A 16,921-nucleotide genomic window follows, 5' to 3' on the forward strand; every position below is an offset into this window, starting at 1 on the left:
AAGTTTCTTCCCATTTCTGAATCCACCATCCTGTGACTAGATAATCCAGCTCTTAGATGTGGGGATCCCAGCTCTGACACTCTGCAGTCACAGGGTTAACTGCCACCCAGGGAACTCGTTTAAAGCCAAAAGAGGACTGAGAGTGAGTTAGTTTTAGGGTCCTTAGGTACGTCCTGTTGTCTCTCAAGGCGACATGATCTAGTTAAGAAGAACCTGGGAATTAGAGTTAAAGGAACTGAGTTTGAATCTGAGAGCTGCCATTTATTTTCTGTGTGAGCCACCATTTCCCCATTCTGGGTCTCGGTTTCTTTATCTGTGAATAGGGGGTGGGTTGGGCTGGACAGCACCGAGGTCTTTGCCGACACACTCCATGATCCTCCTCTTTTCTCTCCTTCTCTCTCCTGCCAGTTGATAGTGGAGAAGACAACTGATTACCCATCGGCCGAGTATTCCCTGGTGGAGGATGTGGCCCTGCATTTCACCTGTTTGATGGACAGGCTGAACCAGCAGCGTCTCTTCCAGCCAGACCTGTGTGACGTGGACCTGGTCCTGGTGCAGCAACACAGCGTCTTTCCAGCCCACAAGGGGGTCCTGGCTGCCTACAGCCAGTTCTTCCATTCTCTCTTCACTCAGAACAAGCAGCTGCAGAGGGTCGAGCTGTCCCTGGAGGCCCTGGCCCCCCGGGGGCTTCAGCAGATCCTCAACTTTATCTATACCTCTAAGCTTCTGGTCAACGCGGCCAACGTCCAGGACGTGTTAAACGCCGCCTCCGTGCTTCAGATGGCGGACATTGCCGCCTCCTGCCAGGACTTGCTGGACGCCTGCTCCCTCGGTCCTCCTGGCCCCGTGGCCATGGCCCTGGGGCCGGGGAGCAGCGGAGGGGGCTGCCCTCCCGGCCCTGCCTCGTACTATTGTGAGATCAAGCAGGAGGCCGATGCCCCCACGCAGCCCAAGATCTATGCCCGAGAAGGGACGGATCCCTTCTCCGTGAGGGTGGAGGATGGGGCAGGGCTGGGGGGCGGCGCGGGCATAGGGCTCACCCCGGTATCAGTATCGGTATCGGCCAAGCCTTTCTACAAAGAAGAGAAGGAGGAGGCCGAGGGTGCTGAGGGGACAGCGCCCAGGGCTCTGTGTAAGCTGGAAGGGGCTGAGGACTTCGAGGAGGACCTCGAGGGCCAGGGGGCCTATAGTGGGGAGCAGCAGCAGCAGATCATCGTCGAGGTCAACCTCAACAACCAGACCCTCCATGTGTCCAAAGGTCCTGAGGGGAAGCCGCCCGCTGCCGACACTGGGGAGGCCACCATGGTGCTGGGCCCAGAGCAGAGAGCCAGGGGAGAGGAGGAGGAGGAAGAGGAGGAGGAGGAAGGGGGAGCTGGTGGCAGTGGGGGAGAGGAGGAGGAGGAGGAAGAGGAAGAGGAGGAGGAGGAAGAGGAGGAAGAAGAAGAGGAGGAGGAAGGTGATGGAGGAGAGGAGGAGGAGGAGGAGGAAGAGCGCAGTGAAGAAGAGGAGGCAGAGACAACAGAAGAGGAGGAAGAAGAGGCAGGCCGGGCCAGGAAGGAGAAGCGGAGGCCCCCCTGCCAGGGGTCCCGGGCGGGCCAGGCCACCAGGAGCAGCGTGGCCACGAGGTCCAGAGAGGGGACCAAGCAGGGGGTGTCGGGTGAGGAGGAGGAGGAGGGAGTCGAGGAGGGGGCCCGCAGAGGCCGGAAGCGAAGGAAGGATGCCCAGCTGCCAGCCCCGGCCCCAGACGGCCTGGGCCCCAAGGTGAAGCTGGAGGAGAAGCAGCATCACCCGTGCCAGAAGTGCCCTCGGGTCTTCAACAACCGCTGGTACCTGGAGAAACACATGAACGTGACCCACAGCCGAATGCAGATCTGTGACAAGTGTGGCAAGCGCTTCCTGCTCGAGAGCGAGCTCCTTCTGCACCACCAGACAGACTGTGAGAGGAACATCCAGGTGGGAGGCCCCCCAAAACCCCCCTCCCCCAGCCTGCCCCTGGGCTTCTGGCCTGACTTAGCCCCACCCCTCCCCCTGCCACCTGGACCCATTCTAGAGATGAGGAGACTGAGCCCCTGTCAGCACAGGATAATAGCTGGCATTTAGGAGGTGATTTATAGCCATCCTGAGGTTGAGTCCAGTAGGTGTTATTTGTCCCGTGAGGTAGATGAGGAAACTGAGGCTTGGGGGGTGAGAAGGCTGGCCTATAGTTACAACTAATAAGTGTTGAAGTGGGATTCAAACCCAGATCCTTCTTGATTCTATCTAGTGCTCTTGCAATGTATTTTCTTTTCCTCCTCCTCTTCCTCTTCCCCTTCCCTTTCCCCTTCCTCTTCCTTCTTCTTTCCCTTCCTCTTCCTTCTTCCCCTTCTCCTTCCTTCTTTCCCTTCCTCTTCCTTCTTCTTCCCCTTCCCCTTCCTTCTTCCCTTTTCCTTTCCCCTTCCCCTTCCTCCTCCTCCTTCTTCTTCCACTTATCTTCTGTTTTAGAATAGATTATTAGTATTGGTTCCAAGGCAGAAGAGAGGTAAAGGCTAGACTATGGGGGTTAACTGACTTGCCTAGGGTCACGCAGCTAGGAAGTGTCTGACACCAAATTTGAACCCAGGATCATGTATCTCCAGGCCTGGTGCTCTATTTACTGAGCTTCTTAGTTGTCTCCTCTTGTGGTATCTTTAATAAATCCCCACTGTGGGTCTAGCCAGGTGCTCAGCCATCCTGGGGCTAGAGAGGAAGAAGGAGTAGAAAAACAGATTGAGATCTGCCCTCAAGGAGCTGGGAAAACAAGGCACATGGTAAATTGGAGCTATGTGTGACTGAGAAATGCATACTGATTTGTATTCTCTTACAAAGAGCATGGAGGGAGTGTGGTAGATGGAGCACTGGACCTGGAGTCAGGAAGACCCGAGTTCAAATCCTACCTCAGACATATACTAGCTATGTGACCCTGGACAAGCCCCATAGCCTCTGTTTGCCTTAGTTTCCTTATCTATATTTTTAATTTTCTTAATTTAATTTAATTTTCCACAATTATGTGTGAAAACATTTTTTAAAACTGAATCTCGAATTCTCTCCCTCTCTTCCTCCAGTCCCCAAGATGCTAAGATGGTAAAAAGTCTCCTATAAAGTTTACATACATCATTATGCCAAACAAGCTTCCTTATCTATAAAATGAGGATCAATAATAGCACCTGTCTTCCAGAGTTGTTGGGAAGATAGGATGAAATGCTATTTATAAAGTACTTATAAGCCAGATCTGGAGTTTCTGGGTTCAAATCTTGCCTCAGACCCTCCTTGAATGGGTGACACCAAACAACCCCAAATGCCCAGCTCTTACCCCCTTTCTGCCTTGGAACCGATACTGAGTATTGACTCTAAAACAGAAGGTAAGGGTCCGAAGAAAAAGAAAAGTTCTTTACAAAGAACTTTAAAGAACCCGAAAGCCCGGACAGAAATGCTAGGTAGCTCTTAGAAGACTGTCTGTGATGTCCTGGCATGGGTCCTTCCCCACTATAGGGATTTGGGTCTGGGGCTTCCAGGGCTGGCCATCAGGAGCTGCTGGCCCTAGAAGTCACCACCAGGTGGCCATCCTTCTGGCGATGAACCCCGTCCATGCCCTTAGCTCACTGGGCACCTGGTCTGCTGCCAGGCTTGTCCTTGGAGCCTTTCCAACATGGTGGGACTTGCTAGAACTTTGATTCAGAGAATGCAGAGTCAGCTCTTCACTGTGATGAGGCATAGGAGGCAGACTCTGAAGGAAGGGGCTTAGCTTCTAGAAAACGAGGGACGTGGGACGCGATAATCTGTGAGGTTTCTTCTTGTTCTGATTCTCTCTCTGTCCTAAGATCACAAGCTCGGAGACCTTTTAGGCTAGAGATCAAGTGATCTGTCACTCATTTTTTTAAAGAGTTAAATTTTTTTTTAAAGCTCTTTCCTTCCATTTCAGAATCAATACTGTGTATTGGTTCCAAGGCAGAAGAGTGGTAAGGGTGGGCAATGGGGGTCAAGTGACTTGCCCAGGGTCACACAGCTGGGAAGTGTCTGAGGCCAGATTTGAACCTAGGACCTCCCATCTCTAGGCCTGGCTCTCAATTCACTGAGACACCTAGCTACCCTTTTACACAGGTAGTCAGAATTTTAATAGACTACGTCCCCTGACTCTAAATTTGTTATTTTCTTCTGCATCACACCACCTCCTAGCATATTTCTCTTTAAAAATCACCCCTCTTTCAAACTTCCCCATTTTTATGGGGTATATCACAGTCCTCCCAGTCACCCAGGTAACTGGCTGGTAGCCAGGTGGTCTAAAGGGTAGAACATTGGACCTGGACCCAGGAGGACCTGAGTTCAAAGCCAGCCTCAGACACTTCCTAGCTGGGTGACTCTGGGCAAGTCACTTAACCCCCATTTGCCTTGCCCTTCTATCTTAGAATTACTATAGACAGAAAATGAGGGTTTACAAAACAACTAGAACACTGTGGTTCCCTGTTTCCTCTCAGATGAAGTCAAAACTTCTTAGCCTCAAACTATACAGACTGATAAGTAAAGGTAATCTCAGGGCACTGGCAGCCAGGCACAGGGGGTGAGTAAACAGAGCCACAAAAGCAGGAATGGGCTTCGTGTATGCTGGGGATGACTAAGAGACCCGAGTGGCTGGGGAAGAGGAAGAGAAGAAGAATCAGAGGATGAGGGAGGGAGGAGGAGGAAGGAGGGGAGAAAGAGGTGGTTGTAAATCTGACAAGGTAGGTTGGAGCAGGTTGTAAAGGCCCTGGGCTAAAGACGAATGGCAGGACAGTCCCTTGCTGTTCCTCTGATAACCTCCAAGGCCCCTGCAGCCCCTGAGATTCTATGATTGTCTTAAGAGCAGCTTTGGGATTTTCAGGTCTGTGGTTCCATTGGGCTGCACTCCATCCTAGGGAAGAGGCAGCCTGACTTCTCCCTTAGCTTACTAAGGGGGACACTGAAACACCCAGAGAAGGACAACTTGAGGGGTGCAGGTAGAATGTATTGGGTAGTTAGTACTCTGCGCTGGTGGAGGGGGGTTGTTGATGACACACTGATAGGGTTGGACTTGTTCCTGTTGACTCTCTGAAAGTGGGGTACAGATTAAGGCTGGGAAGAGACTGTGTACAGTTTGATGACTAAAAGTTAGCTGCCAGTTTGGATCTACATCCATACCTTTCCAGTTTGGCCATTCCATGTAGGTTCTGAGGCAGGGGCTTTTATGTTACGGACCCCTCAGGCAGTCTGACAAAGCTTATGGAACTCTTCTCAGAATGATGTTTTGAAACATATAAAAGAAAATACACAGAATTATAGTTGAAAATAGTTCTGTGCAAATAAAGATGTCATGTTTCCCCATCCACGTTCACAGACCCTTCCCCCTAAATCTATCCACAGATTCCTGGGGAATCATGGACCTCAGGTTAAGAAACCCAGTTCTAAGGACTCTCCCAGCTCTGACACTCAGGGGTATTAAGCTCTAAGGTTTCTTCCAATGTATATTTCCTGGGTTTTAGATTCTTTAAGATCTCTTCCAACTCAGACATTCTGGGTTCTAGATTCTGAGGTCTTCCCCAGCTCAGACATCCTAAAGTATTAAATTCTAAGGTTTCTTCCAGTGTATACTTCCTGGGTTCTAGACCCTAAGATCTTTCTCAGTTCACATTATAGATTCCAGGTTCTAAGGTCTTTCCCAGCACAGCCATTCTGGGGTCCAGGTTCTAAGTTTTTCCCCAGTTCAGGCATTCTGGGTTCCAGGTTCTGAGGTCTCTTCCCTAGCCCTGACACTCTGGATTCTGTGTTAGAGGATTTCAAAAAGGCTAATTCAGGGTCATAGAGAACTGGTAGGCTGTTGAACAGGGAGGAGTGTGATTTGAGTTGTGTGGCAATATTACTTTGGCAGCTGCATAAAGGATGGATTGGAGGGGGATAGGGGGGAGGGAAAGGACTTGTTAGGAGGCTGTTACATTAGTCTAGGTAACAATGGCACTCAGGCGGAGGAAACAGGTCTGAAAAATAAATACTGTGGAAGCAGAACCACAGGAACTTGATCTCTTCTTCTTCCCCCTGTTTCTCTGACACAAAGCTTGGAGCCTACATACCCAGACAGCCACACATATGTTCTCACATACATTCACACCTGGGAGGTGCTCAGGATAAATAGAATGCAGCACAGATGGACCTCCTGGGTTCAGGAAGGTGATGATCCTTGGGGAGTCAGATTCCCATGGATGAAACAGGAAGGATTTTATTTGGGAAATGGAAGGATATCCCTAGGAACTCTGTGTGTGTGTGTGTGTGTGTGTGTGTGTGTGTGTGTGTGTGTGTGTGAGAGAGAGAGAGAGAGAGATAGAGAGAGAGAGAGAGAGAGAGAGAGAGAGAGAGAGAGAGAGAGAGAGAGACACTGACCGAGACTGTCTGAGAGAGAGAGACTGAGACTGTCTGAAAGAGGGAGAAGGAGAGGGAGAGGGAGAGACAGAGAGAGAGAGACAGAGAGAGAGAGATAGAAAGAGAGAGAGAGTGTGTGTGTGTGTGTGTGTGTGTGTGGTGTGATGTGGTGTGAGGTGGTCTTTTTTCTTCTCTAAGACTCCTAAGGGCCCTTTGTGCTAATCTTGCTACCCCCTGTCCTTCCTTCTGGGCAGTCAGAGCCTCTCACTAAAGTTCTCCTCCCCTCCCATTCCCTCCGCCCCCTCCCCTCGGCCAGTGTGTCACGTGCGGCAAAGCCTTTAAGAAGCTTTGGTCCCTCCATGAGCACAACAAGATCGTCCATGGCTACGCAGAGAAGAAGTTCTCCTGTGAGATCTGTGAGAAGAAATTCTATACGATGGCTCACGTGCGAAAGCACATGGTTGGTGAGTCCCAGGTGATGGGGAAGAATTCCATGGGGGAGAGAGGAGGGGAAGAGACAGGGACTAGTCTGGGAGGGGCTTATCTATGGGGCAAAGCCAGAGCAAGATCCCTGAGGGAGGCCCAGGTGGGAACCCCAGCTCTCTCCTTAACCACTAGGGGACCCCTGGACAAGGCTTATCCCCTTTCCAGGCCTCCCCTTTCTCTTCCGTAAAATGAGAGCATTAGACAGAACTGTGAAGGTCCTTTGGGAGATAAGGCAGCATGATGAAGTGGAAAGAGGGCAGAATTTGGAGGTGAAAGTCCTGGGTTCAAATCCTGCCTTTGTTTTTGTACCACTTTTGTGACCTTTGGCATTATTTAACATCTCCAGACCCTAGGTCCTAATCTGTCCAAATCAGGTAGCCTCTGAGGTCTTTCTGTCTTGAAATCTTTGATCCATGAATCTGTTCCTTGCCCTGTCCCCAGAGCCATTCCTTTCCCGTCCCATTCCTCAAAGGGCCAGTGAGGATATCTTGGGGAATATGCACATGTTATGTTGTTGTTACATGGTGATTTTTAGGATGTCAGCAGCAGGTGAAAATATCTCCTACTCCTCCCACTTTATTAATAGTATCTAATAAAATGAATCATAATATCTTCGAATCAGAAAGGATTAGAGGCAGTGTGGTAGAATGGCTAGAGAACTGTCTTTCAAGGCAGTCTGGGTTCAGACCCCCTATCTCTGCTGCTTTCTAACTGTGACTTTAGGAAGTCATTTCATTTTCCTGGGCCTCAGTTTCCTTATTTGTAAAATGAATTGCTTGGGCAGGTTTATGTCATATGGTATCTTGTGACCTTAGAAACCATATAGACCCATGGTTCTTAAACTTTTTGTTCCCTCACACCCTTAAAAAATTATTGAGGGGGCAGCTAGGTGGTTCAGTGGATAGAGAACCAGGCTTAGAGACAGGAGTTCTTGGGTTCAAAATCTGGCCTCAGACACTTCTTGGCTGTATGATTCTGGGCAAGTCACTTAACTACAGTTACCTAGTCCTGACCAATCTTCTGCTCTAGGAACTGATACTTAGTATCAATTCTAAGATAGAATATAAGGGTTTTTAAAATAAATTATTTATTGAGAACCCCAAAGAGCTTTTGTTTATGTGGGTTTTAGCTATCAATCCCTACCACATTAGAAATTATAGCATCTTATTAATATTATGAAAATGGACTTAGAGGACCCTATGAAAGGGTCTTGAGGACCTTCAGAGTCCAAAGACCATACTTTGAGAACTCTGGATGTCTTGCATGATATATGAATATATGTTTCTTAAGGAGAATTTTGGAGCAACTCATGTTGATAGCCTAGAGAAGAGAGGATGATATTTGGGGAACAGCGGTGGGGTGAGGTATGGCATACACACAATGACTGTCTTCAGATATCTTCTCATGGAAGAGGAAGTCTGGGTTTTTCTGTGTCATTCCTGGAATCAGTGTTAGATCAGTAGAGGGGAAAGTTATATTATTGAATTTGTCAACAACTAGGGCTGACTTCCATTGAATTTGGCTGTCTCCAGAGGTTGTAGGATTTAGGACTTGAAGATATCTTAGAACTCTACTAGTCTACCATCCTCCCTACCCCTCATTTTTACAGATGAGGAAATTGAGACTCAAATTGCTCAGGATCCCACAGGCAGGAAAGCAAAAATGCTGAGTTTTAATCCCAGGTCCTTTAACTTCAAGCCCAGGATCCATTCTACCATACTAAGTGTCCTCGGTGGGGAATTCCCATCTTTGAAGGTATGAGGGACTCAGAGGGGATTCTTCCACTGAGTAGGAGGTAGGACTCAAGGTCCTCTTAGTTTCCTGTGGATTTACCCTACTAAAGGAGATTCTAATAAATTCCTCCTGTTCCCTTTTCTGATTCTCATTTTATTATATTAGGGTCCTATGATTTATCATTTTTATATTTCTAAAGAACTTTTCCACCTTAATTCATTTGATTCTCTCAAGAGCTAGTGGGTTGGATGGAATGGGGAACAAAGGTGACCCTGCGGAATATCAAAGATGGTTTGATGTCCTAACAACAGAGGCAGGGAAGAGATAAGTTGATAATAGAATATAAAGGCTAGCAGGAACCTTAGAGATTATTTGATTCAGCCCTCTAAATTTACAGATGGAGAAACTGAGGCCCTGAGAAGGAAAACAATTTATCTGAGATTGCGTGCTAAGTTAGATTAGGGCCACCCTGGAGGAAAAAGGGCTAAAGGTTAAATGGAGTCATGATCAGGGGTCAACTGAGCCAGTCCCCTGCCATAGGACCTCAAAAATCACACTAGACTATTTGATTCCAATCACTCTTCTTCCCTACTCCAGCTCTCCCAGTGAAGAAAATATCAGGGAGGCAAAGCTGCTGCTCATTGCAAGCCCTCTCTTTTAGCCACTGAGTAGAAGTTCTTTTTGGCAAGCTTTGTAGGGGTCTTAAAGACCAAGAAGTCCAATGAGGCTCTCAGGAAGAGTCTGTCTCTCCCTCCCTTCTCCTTGGCCTGTGACTCTGAAGAGGTTTCTGAATCAGTAACTTTGGGACAGGGAATTATATTTAGGATAACAGCAACAGGCCCTCTTTTTACAGCACTTTACCCACTCCTTATTACAGTCCCATGAGATGGGCAATGTAGGGATTATTATACCCTTTTTATTGTTGAGGAAATTGAGAGAAAGAAAATGACTTGTCCATAAATGTAGATGATCTTAGCCTGCTCAATCACTAGCCCCAGCCCTGGTCCCAAAGCAGGTGGAAGAACAGATCTTTTAACAGCTGCCCCCCCCCTTGTATCCACCCTTCAGCTCACACCAAGGACATGCCCTTCACCTGCGAGACCTGTGGCAAGTCCTTCAAGAGGAGCATGTCACTCAAAGTCCATTCCCTGCAGCATTCCGGAGAGAAGCCTTTCAAATGTGAGGTAAGCGCTCTGCTAAGGACGAAGGGACCCTATCTGTCAGTAAAGGGATGCTCTTTCCTCCTTGGCCAGGGTTTGGTCAGGGACTCAGACTACAGCTTCTTATGCCTGCCTTGCTCCCAGCTCTAAGTCCCACTTTTCTGTCTGACTACATCACTAAGAGGCCACTAGATCTCATTCCCCTTTGGAAAATCAAAGGACTCTCTTCCACCCTGGGGAAGAGGAAGAAAGGGTCCTGAAGTTACACCTGTGGGAGGTAAAAAGAGTTTATGTAAGGTCTTCCCCTACTTACCTTATGTGACCCATCAGAATCTTGAGCATTGTGTCTCTTCTACTATGAACCTCTTTGAAATATTTGGAATGATTCATCTATTGTCCCTCTTTGTTTTCTTAATAATAATAAATCAATAAGCTGTAATATTTTCATTTCTCATACAGGATCTGTTATGTTACTACTGTAACTGGGGAAAGGAGTTCTAAAAACTTTCACAGATCTTTTCCATTTTTTTGTTTGTCTTCCACCTTCATACTTACATGCCCTAGGAGTGATCTGGTCATGCCATGCTTTCTGTTGACATTCTTTTCTCTTCTATTGCTTCCCATTTTGAAGTAATATTGCTTTTAATCTCCTACAATCCTTCTCTTTAATGCTTTACAAATTAGTTTTTATTCTGCACTTGTTTCAGATTCAAAATCCCCTAACTGGAAGGGCTTTAGAGGTAATCTGGTCCAATGCTGCCATTTATATAAAAAGAAATTGAGGTACAGGAAGGAGAAGGGACTTGGGTGAGGCCATATGGGACTTAAACCCAGGTCTCTTGATTACCATGTCTAGTCTTCATACCACCAATGCTGCTGTGCTCCCAGAGGCAGTTAAGTGATACTGTGGATATTCGGGAAAACCCAAGTTCAGATCCTCCTTCAAATGCTTAGTAGCTGTATGATTTTGGGCATATAATAGGCATTTAATAAATGTTTGTTTCCTTCCTTCCATAGGGCAGTGAAGAGATCAGTATTGGCAGGAATAATGAGGGGAGACTTCCTGGAGGAGGTACAGCTGGAAGCAGGCTTGGAAATAGGAAGAATTCAGATAAGCAGAGAAGAGAGGGCACAATGTTTCAGGGGAGTCCTCCAGGCTACTTGTAGGTTTACCAGCAAGAATAAGACAGCCTGTCTGGATTTGTGGCCATTAGTAAATGAAAGCGTGTTTGTAAAACTTGCTGGTTCTTTGGCATGAAAGGGGAAATTTACAAAATTTCAGACCCATTTTAAGACCTGATGAAGATAGAGCCTGTAATTAAACCAACAAATAGCCTTTGGAAAGATTTTGATGGGCTAGGGCTGATAGACTAAATCTAAGAAGCTGAGACTTAAGTGTAGGGCTTGGTGACTAAAACAAAGAACATCAGGAGTAGAGGATCGAGTTGTTGGGGCTAAATAACCACAATTGTGAAAAAGAGCTGGGGGTTTTTGTGAACTACAAACCCAGCTAAAAAAAGTTAACATCATCTTAGGGCAAATGGAGACAGAGACCCTAGAATGAGGTGATATGGAGAAAATATGAAACTGGATTCATATCTTGGCTCTTTGGTATTTACTTTAACATTTGTGACTTTGGATGAGTCACATCCCTTCCCTGGGCTTCAGTTTCTTCATGTGTAAAATGAGGGGGTTGGACTAGATAGCCTCAGAGATCACTTTCTAGCTCAAAGTCTGTGATATTTCTGCTAACTTGACTGGTCAGACCACTTGTGTCAAGTTTTAGGTTCCATGTTTTAGGAAGGGTATTGACAACCTAGAATGAGTCTGGAGGGCAACTAGAATGGGGAGGGCATGAGATCCTGACCAAAGCAAGGGGTATCCTAGAACCAGCTCAAAGCAGCTTAAGAAAGCCAGTTGCTAAATTCTCTGTGAGCATTTATACATCTTAGAAATGGGTAAACTACCAGTCAGTGCTTGATATAATGGTTTGTTGATTGCTTAGACTTAAGAAAGTAACTGAGAAAATATTAATAGTATAGATTAAACTTTAAAATGCATCATGCCTGCATTCTCCCCTCCCCCACCAGAGAGCTGGTTATTAAACATTTACCAACTCACAGGTTCAAGGAACCCAAATGTAAATTTCTTAAGGGCAGGAACTCCATCCTTCCTGTCATGCAGGCTCATGCCATTGGAATCATCAACTCTTCTTTCTCTCTCTCCCATATCCGGTCTGTGGCCAAGTCTTTTCAGTTCTACCTCCATAACAAATCTTTTTCCATCTGTCTCTTCTATCCCAGAGGGCCACATGCACATCACCTTTCACTATTGCAATAATTTCTTAACAGGCTTCCTGCTTCCAGTCCCTTCCCTCTTTAAGTCTATCCTCTACACAAATGCCAAAGTGATGCTCCCTAGTGATAGACCACAGGTCTATGCTTCTGTCTTGTTCTTTTGCAGGTTCTTGTTTCCTATCACCGCTGAGATCAAATCCAGACTCCTCCTGTTAGCTTTTAATGCCCTGCCATAATCTGGCTCCAGCCTCCCTTTGCAAGTGTATCACACATTATCCTTCTTCACCATCTTAATCACTGCTACTTTCACACTTTCTGTCCCTTCGAATACTCTGTATCCTCGTCACCTGGCCTGTGTGCTGTTCCATCTCTGGTCTCTGGCTGGCTGGCCTTTAGCTCTAGAATGTACTTCACCCTTATCTATGTCTTCTTAGCTCTCTTGAAGGCTTAGCTCAGGGACTGCCTCCTATAGATAGCCTGCCCTGATACAAATCTCTCTCTGCATTTAGTGTTCTCTGTCCTCAAATGATCTCACATTTACTTCTCTGTCTATTCCTTGAATCTTCAGGAATAAATTTCCTGAGGACAAGGACTATATGTTGCCTCTGCATCCTTGGTGCCTTCCACATTTAATTAACCAGCCAGTCTTGAATTGAATTTCTAGACTCTTGGGGGAGGGGGATGTTCTCAAATCTATGTGCTAGTCTCTCCTCCCCCTTTCCTTTCCCTCTCCCCCAGCCTCTCTCCTTAATGGCAGCCCAGCCCAGAACCATCTGCAAATATTCCTGAACTTCTAAAGGCTTGGGGGTTGAAGATGGCGCAACCAGAGCCCTCACACCCATTTCTCTTGTCCTCCCCCTCCGGGCAGAACTGCAATGAGCGCTTCCAGTACAAGTACCAGCTTCGGTCCCACATGAGCATCCACATCGGGCACAAGCAGTTCATGTGCCAATGGTGCGGGAAGGACTTCAATATGAAGCAGTATTTTGATGAGCACATGAAAACACACACAGGTAAGAGCCTTTGAAGACCCTCTGCTCCCCTCCTTCCTTCCCCTTCCAACATCTCCTCTATCTTGCCCTACTCTCATCTCCATCTCTACCCCTGCCTGGGATCACTAGCCCTCTTGGGAAAAATCCTCACCCCCTTCTCTATCTCCATCCCTTCTCATCCACCTAGAAAATTCTTACTAGAAGAGATGACCAGGCTATGGTTCTCCCCCTCTAGATAAATAGAGAGATAGAGATAGATAAATAGATAGATGGAGATAGACAGATAGACAGACAGACAGACAGAAATAGAGACATGGAGATAGAGAGATAGAGACAGAGATAGGCAGATAGAGGGATAGATGAGACAGATAGAGACAGAAAGATTGGATGGATGGATGGGTAGATGGATAGAGAGCTAGAGACAGAAATAGATAGATGAAGAGATGGTGATAGAGTTAGATAAAGAGATATAGACAGACATTTTTCTAGATAGATGGAGACAGAGATAGCTAGATGGATAGATGGTGATAGATAGATAAAGAGATAGAGAGGGAGATTTCTACAGATAGCTATATCTCTGTCTATCTAGAGAAAGATAATCTTGCTTTTTCCTTCTCTATCTTTCTCCTTTCTCTCCACCTTCCCTTTCTCTCCCTTTCCCTCTCTCCTTTCCTCCTGCTCCTCTCTCCCCTTTTCTTTCTCCTTCCCCACCCCAAAGACCAGTGGTTTTAGAATATGAAGACCTGAGTTTGAGTCTTGACTCTTTCAGTCACCTACTACTGTATGACCCAGAGCAAGCTGCTTCCTCTTTCTGGGCCTCAATTTTCTTGTCTGTAGCATAAATGGTTTGGGACTGATAATCTGTAGGGTTCCTTCCAGTTCTAATATCTTGTGATTCCAGAGTCCTTAAAGATGGGGAGCCTTTCAGAGAGTGGGGAGGAGAGTTAAGAACTATTCAGCACAGTATGGAAGAAAGCATGAATTTAGAATCTGAATATCTGGGTTTGAATCCAGGACTTAGTCATGATACCCAATCAGCCTTGGTACAGTTGAGGTTCAGAACTCCCAGATTTCAGCATTTGTCACTACACCTAACAATAGTAAATATTTGCTAAAGAGGCAAATTAATGAACTGAGGTCCTAATGTAAAAGAATAGGCTTTTTAACTCCACTGGTAACTCAAACTATTTTTCTGATTGCCACATTGGAATTGTCAACTGGGGTACTTTAATACACTGATGAGTAAGTAACCGAAATGAATGAAATTACATTCAGATCTAGCCAAAGGTGAGCCAGGTGTCCCTTGCTTCAGCAACAGCCTTTTTTTCCTGAAACATTTTGTATAAGTGCTGAGAACCTGCATGGAATGTGGTGTACGTACATCCCTCTTGGGTATTTTTTTTCTTCCTCCATTGAAGACCAGGCTCCATTCTGCCCCCCCCCCCCAATTCCTGTAATTGGTCTGTAAGGTTGAGTAGAAGATCATTTGATTTTCTAAAAAAGAAATCTACTTCCGCATGAGAACAGATAACATAGCACAATAAAAGACCATTCACTGGCTTTAGAGTTGTAAGCTTTGACTTCATATTTTGCCTTGACCCTTATTATATGTGTAACCTTGGGTAAGACCTCTCTGAGCCTCAGTTTCCTCATCTGTCAAATGAAAGGGTTCTTCTAGATGGCCTCTGAGATCCCTCCCAACTCTCAGTCCATGATCAACACGAACTCCCATTTCTATAGCTTTCTTTTTTCTTTTCTCTTTTTTTTTTTAACCCTTACTTCTGTCTTAGAATCAATACTGTGTATTAGTTCCAAGGCAGAAGAGCAGTAAGGGCTAGGCAGTGGAGGTTAAGTGACTTGCCCAGGGTCACCAGCTAGAAAGTGTCTGAGGCAAGATTTGAACCCAGGATTTCCTTTCTCTAAGCCTGGCTCTCCATCCATTGAGCCATCCACCTGTCCTTGCTTTTCTGTTAATAATCCTGTAGGTGGAAAGTGGAAGGAAGGAACCACTCCGCCATTATGAAGGAAGAAACAGATGAGAGTTGACTTGCTCAAGGTCACATAGGTAGTGATGTCACAGCCTGGCTTAGAGCTGAGGTCTCCTAATTCCAAAAGTACCACAACTTGCCCCTTTGGGGAAGGGATCTCCCCAGATCCCTCCGTGTGCTCATGGCAGACCTGGGACTTAAACTCAGACCATCTAAATCTTCCTGTTGGCCCATTGACCAATGCCATAAGGCAGTCGGGATGAGGAAGAAGGGCTCTTGAGATCTTTCCTCCAGGGATCAAAGCTTTCCCCGAGATATTGACTCTCTGTTGGGCGTTCATGAAGCATGGAGGGAATTCTGGTGAGTCGGGAAGTGATGAGAGGAAAGAGAAAAGCAGAGGCATTGGGCCAGGCTTTGAGTGACCGGGGATGAATGGCCATGGCCGGGGGACAAGTAAGGGAGCAGGTTGTGAGTGACCCACCAGGGCGCCGAATGACCGGACTTCCCTCATCTTCCTCCGCCCACAGGTGAGAAGCCGTACATCTGTGAGATCTGCGGCAAGAGCTTCACGAGCCGGCCCAACATGAAGAGGCACCGGCGGACGCACACGGGCGAGAAGCCCTACCCCTGTGACGTGTGCGGCCAGCGCTTTCGTTTTTCCAACATGCTGAAAGCCCACAAAGAGAAGTGCTTCCGTGTCAGTCACCCAATGACCTCGGACACTCCTGACGGTGGTGACCACCCCCCAGGCCTGACCCTGGCCCTGACTCCAGTGCCCCCAGGAGTTGCCCCTGCAACCCCCACCCAGCCTGGCCTTCCTCCCCCGCAGCCCCCCCCACCACCCGCGCCACCCTCACATTCCCTCCCCCTGCTCCCCCCGCTCCCCCAGACCCTGCCACCCCCACCTCACTTACCTCCCCCACCCCCTCTGTTCTCTACGGGGAAGGTCAATGCCAGCCACAACTAGGGGCCCCTCTCCCTCCCCTGGCCCTGCTGCTCTCCCATAGAGCCCCTCTTGCCTCTTATCCATGCCAAGTTCGTCCCAGCTGCACCTCCGAAAGGACCCCATGGATTGACTCTGGAAAATGGAGCCCATGTGTGTTCCTCTCTTTTCTCCCCTCTCTTCTTCCTCAGTAGAGTGGAAGGAGCGACAGATGTGATTTCCAAGGACCTGGTTTCAGATTCTCACTCTGCCACTAACCCATGTGACTTTGGGCAGGCTGCTGATCTTCTCTGAACCTCAGTTTCCTCATCTGTACTAAGAGGAAGTCGGACTAAATGTTAGATAAGATCTCTTCCAGTTCCAGAGTCCTGTGCTCCCATCCTGCCCCCTCTCATCCTCCACCTTTCCACGACCACTCAGTTCCATTCTGCATATGGTCTCATCATGGTGGGGATGAAAGAGGTAGAGGATGAGACCCTGGGTGGGGGCCAGGAGGTAGTGCCGGTTAGTTTTCTGGGGGGTTCTTTATTGCTTTGCTAAGAGGGAAAGGAATGGAGCTTGGGAGGGAAGCAGGATAGAGCGGAAAGAGCCCTGGGATAAGAGTCAAGGAACCTAGATTCAAATCTAGACTATGGCCTTGGGCAAGTCACTTTCTCTCGGATCTCAGTTTCTTCATTTGTAAAATGACAGAGTAGAGTTGTAAGGGGGAAGGCAGAGCCTGATGGGATGGGAAAGGCAGTCCCTGGCTTTCTCTGAGCATGAGTTTTCTAGGTGTGAGGCTCTGAGGGTCGGATGTGAGACAGGTCAGGGTTTAGGGGATCAGGACAGAGGCAAGATTGGGGTGGTCATTTGCCATCTAAGATGAGCTGCCTCAGTGGAAGGGCATGGGCGCTCTTGAGGGTCTATGTGCTCCCCCATATGTCTGAGAATGTGTGCTTGA

The 16,921-nt window shown here is 47.4% G+C and overlaps 1 protein-coding gene across 1 annotated transcript; it reads left to right on the top strand.

Annotated features, from left to right (window-relative positions):
* Positions 1-474: 474 nt before the first annotated feature.
* Positions 475-16,005, top strand: ZBTB47 (zinc finger and BTB domain containing 47). Its single transcript, XM_044676904.1, has 6 exons — positions 475-1,953; positions 6,698-6,845; positions 9,670-9,785; positions 12,927-13,071; positions 15,566-15,769; positions 15,824-16,005. Exons 1-6 carry the CDS (start codon positions 490-492, stop codon positions 16,003-16,005), a joined length of 2,259 nt encoding a protein of 752 aa, XP_044532839.1. The 5' UTR covers positions 475-489.
* The last annotated feature ends 916 nt before the right edge of the window (positions 16,006-16,921 follow it).

Source organism: Gracilinanus agilis, chromosome 1, assembly GCF_016433145.1.
Source record: "Gracilinanus agilis isolate LMUSP501 chromosome 1, AgileGrace, whole genome shotgun sequence".
Taxonomy (NCBI): Eukaryota; Metazoa; Chordata; class Mammalia; order Didelphimorphia; family Didelphidae; genus Gracilinanus; species Gracilinanus agilis.

Excerpts from the sequence above, each read along its gene's own strand:
- ZBTB47 (XM_044676904.1), top strand. The coding sequence starts at position 490 with ATGGACAGGCTGAACCAGCAGCGTCTCTTCCAGCCAGACCTGTGTGAC. Across the intron at positions 6,846-9,669 it reads CGTGCGAAAGCACATGGTTG|CTCACACCAAGGACATGCCC; the intron begins GTGAGTCCCAGG and ends TCCACCCTTCAG. Across the intron at positions 15,770-15,823 it reads GACCTCGGACACTCCTGACG|TTGCCCCTGCAACCCCCACC; the intron begins GTGGTGACCACC and ends TGCCCCCAGGAG.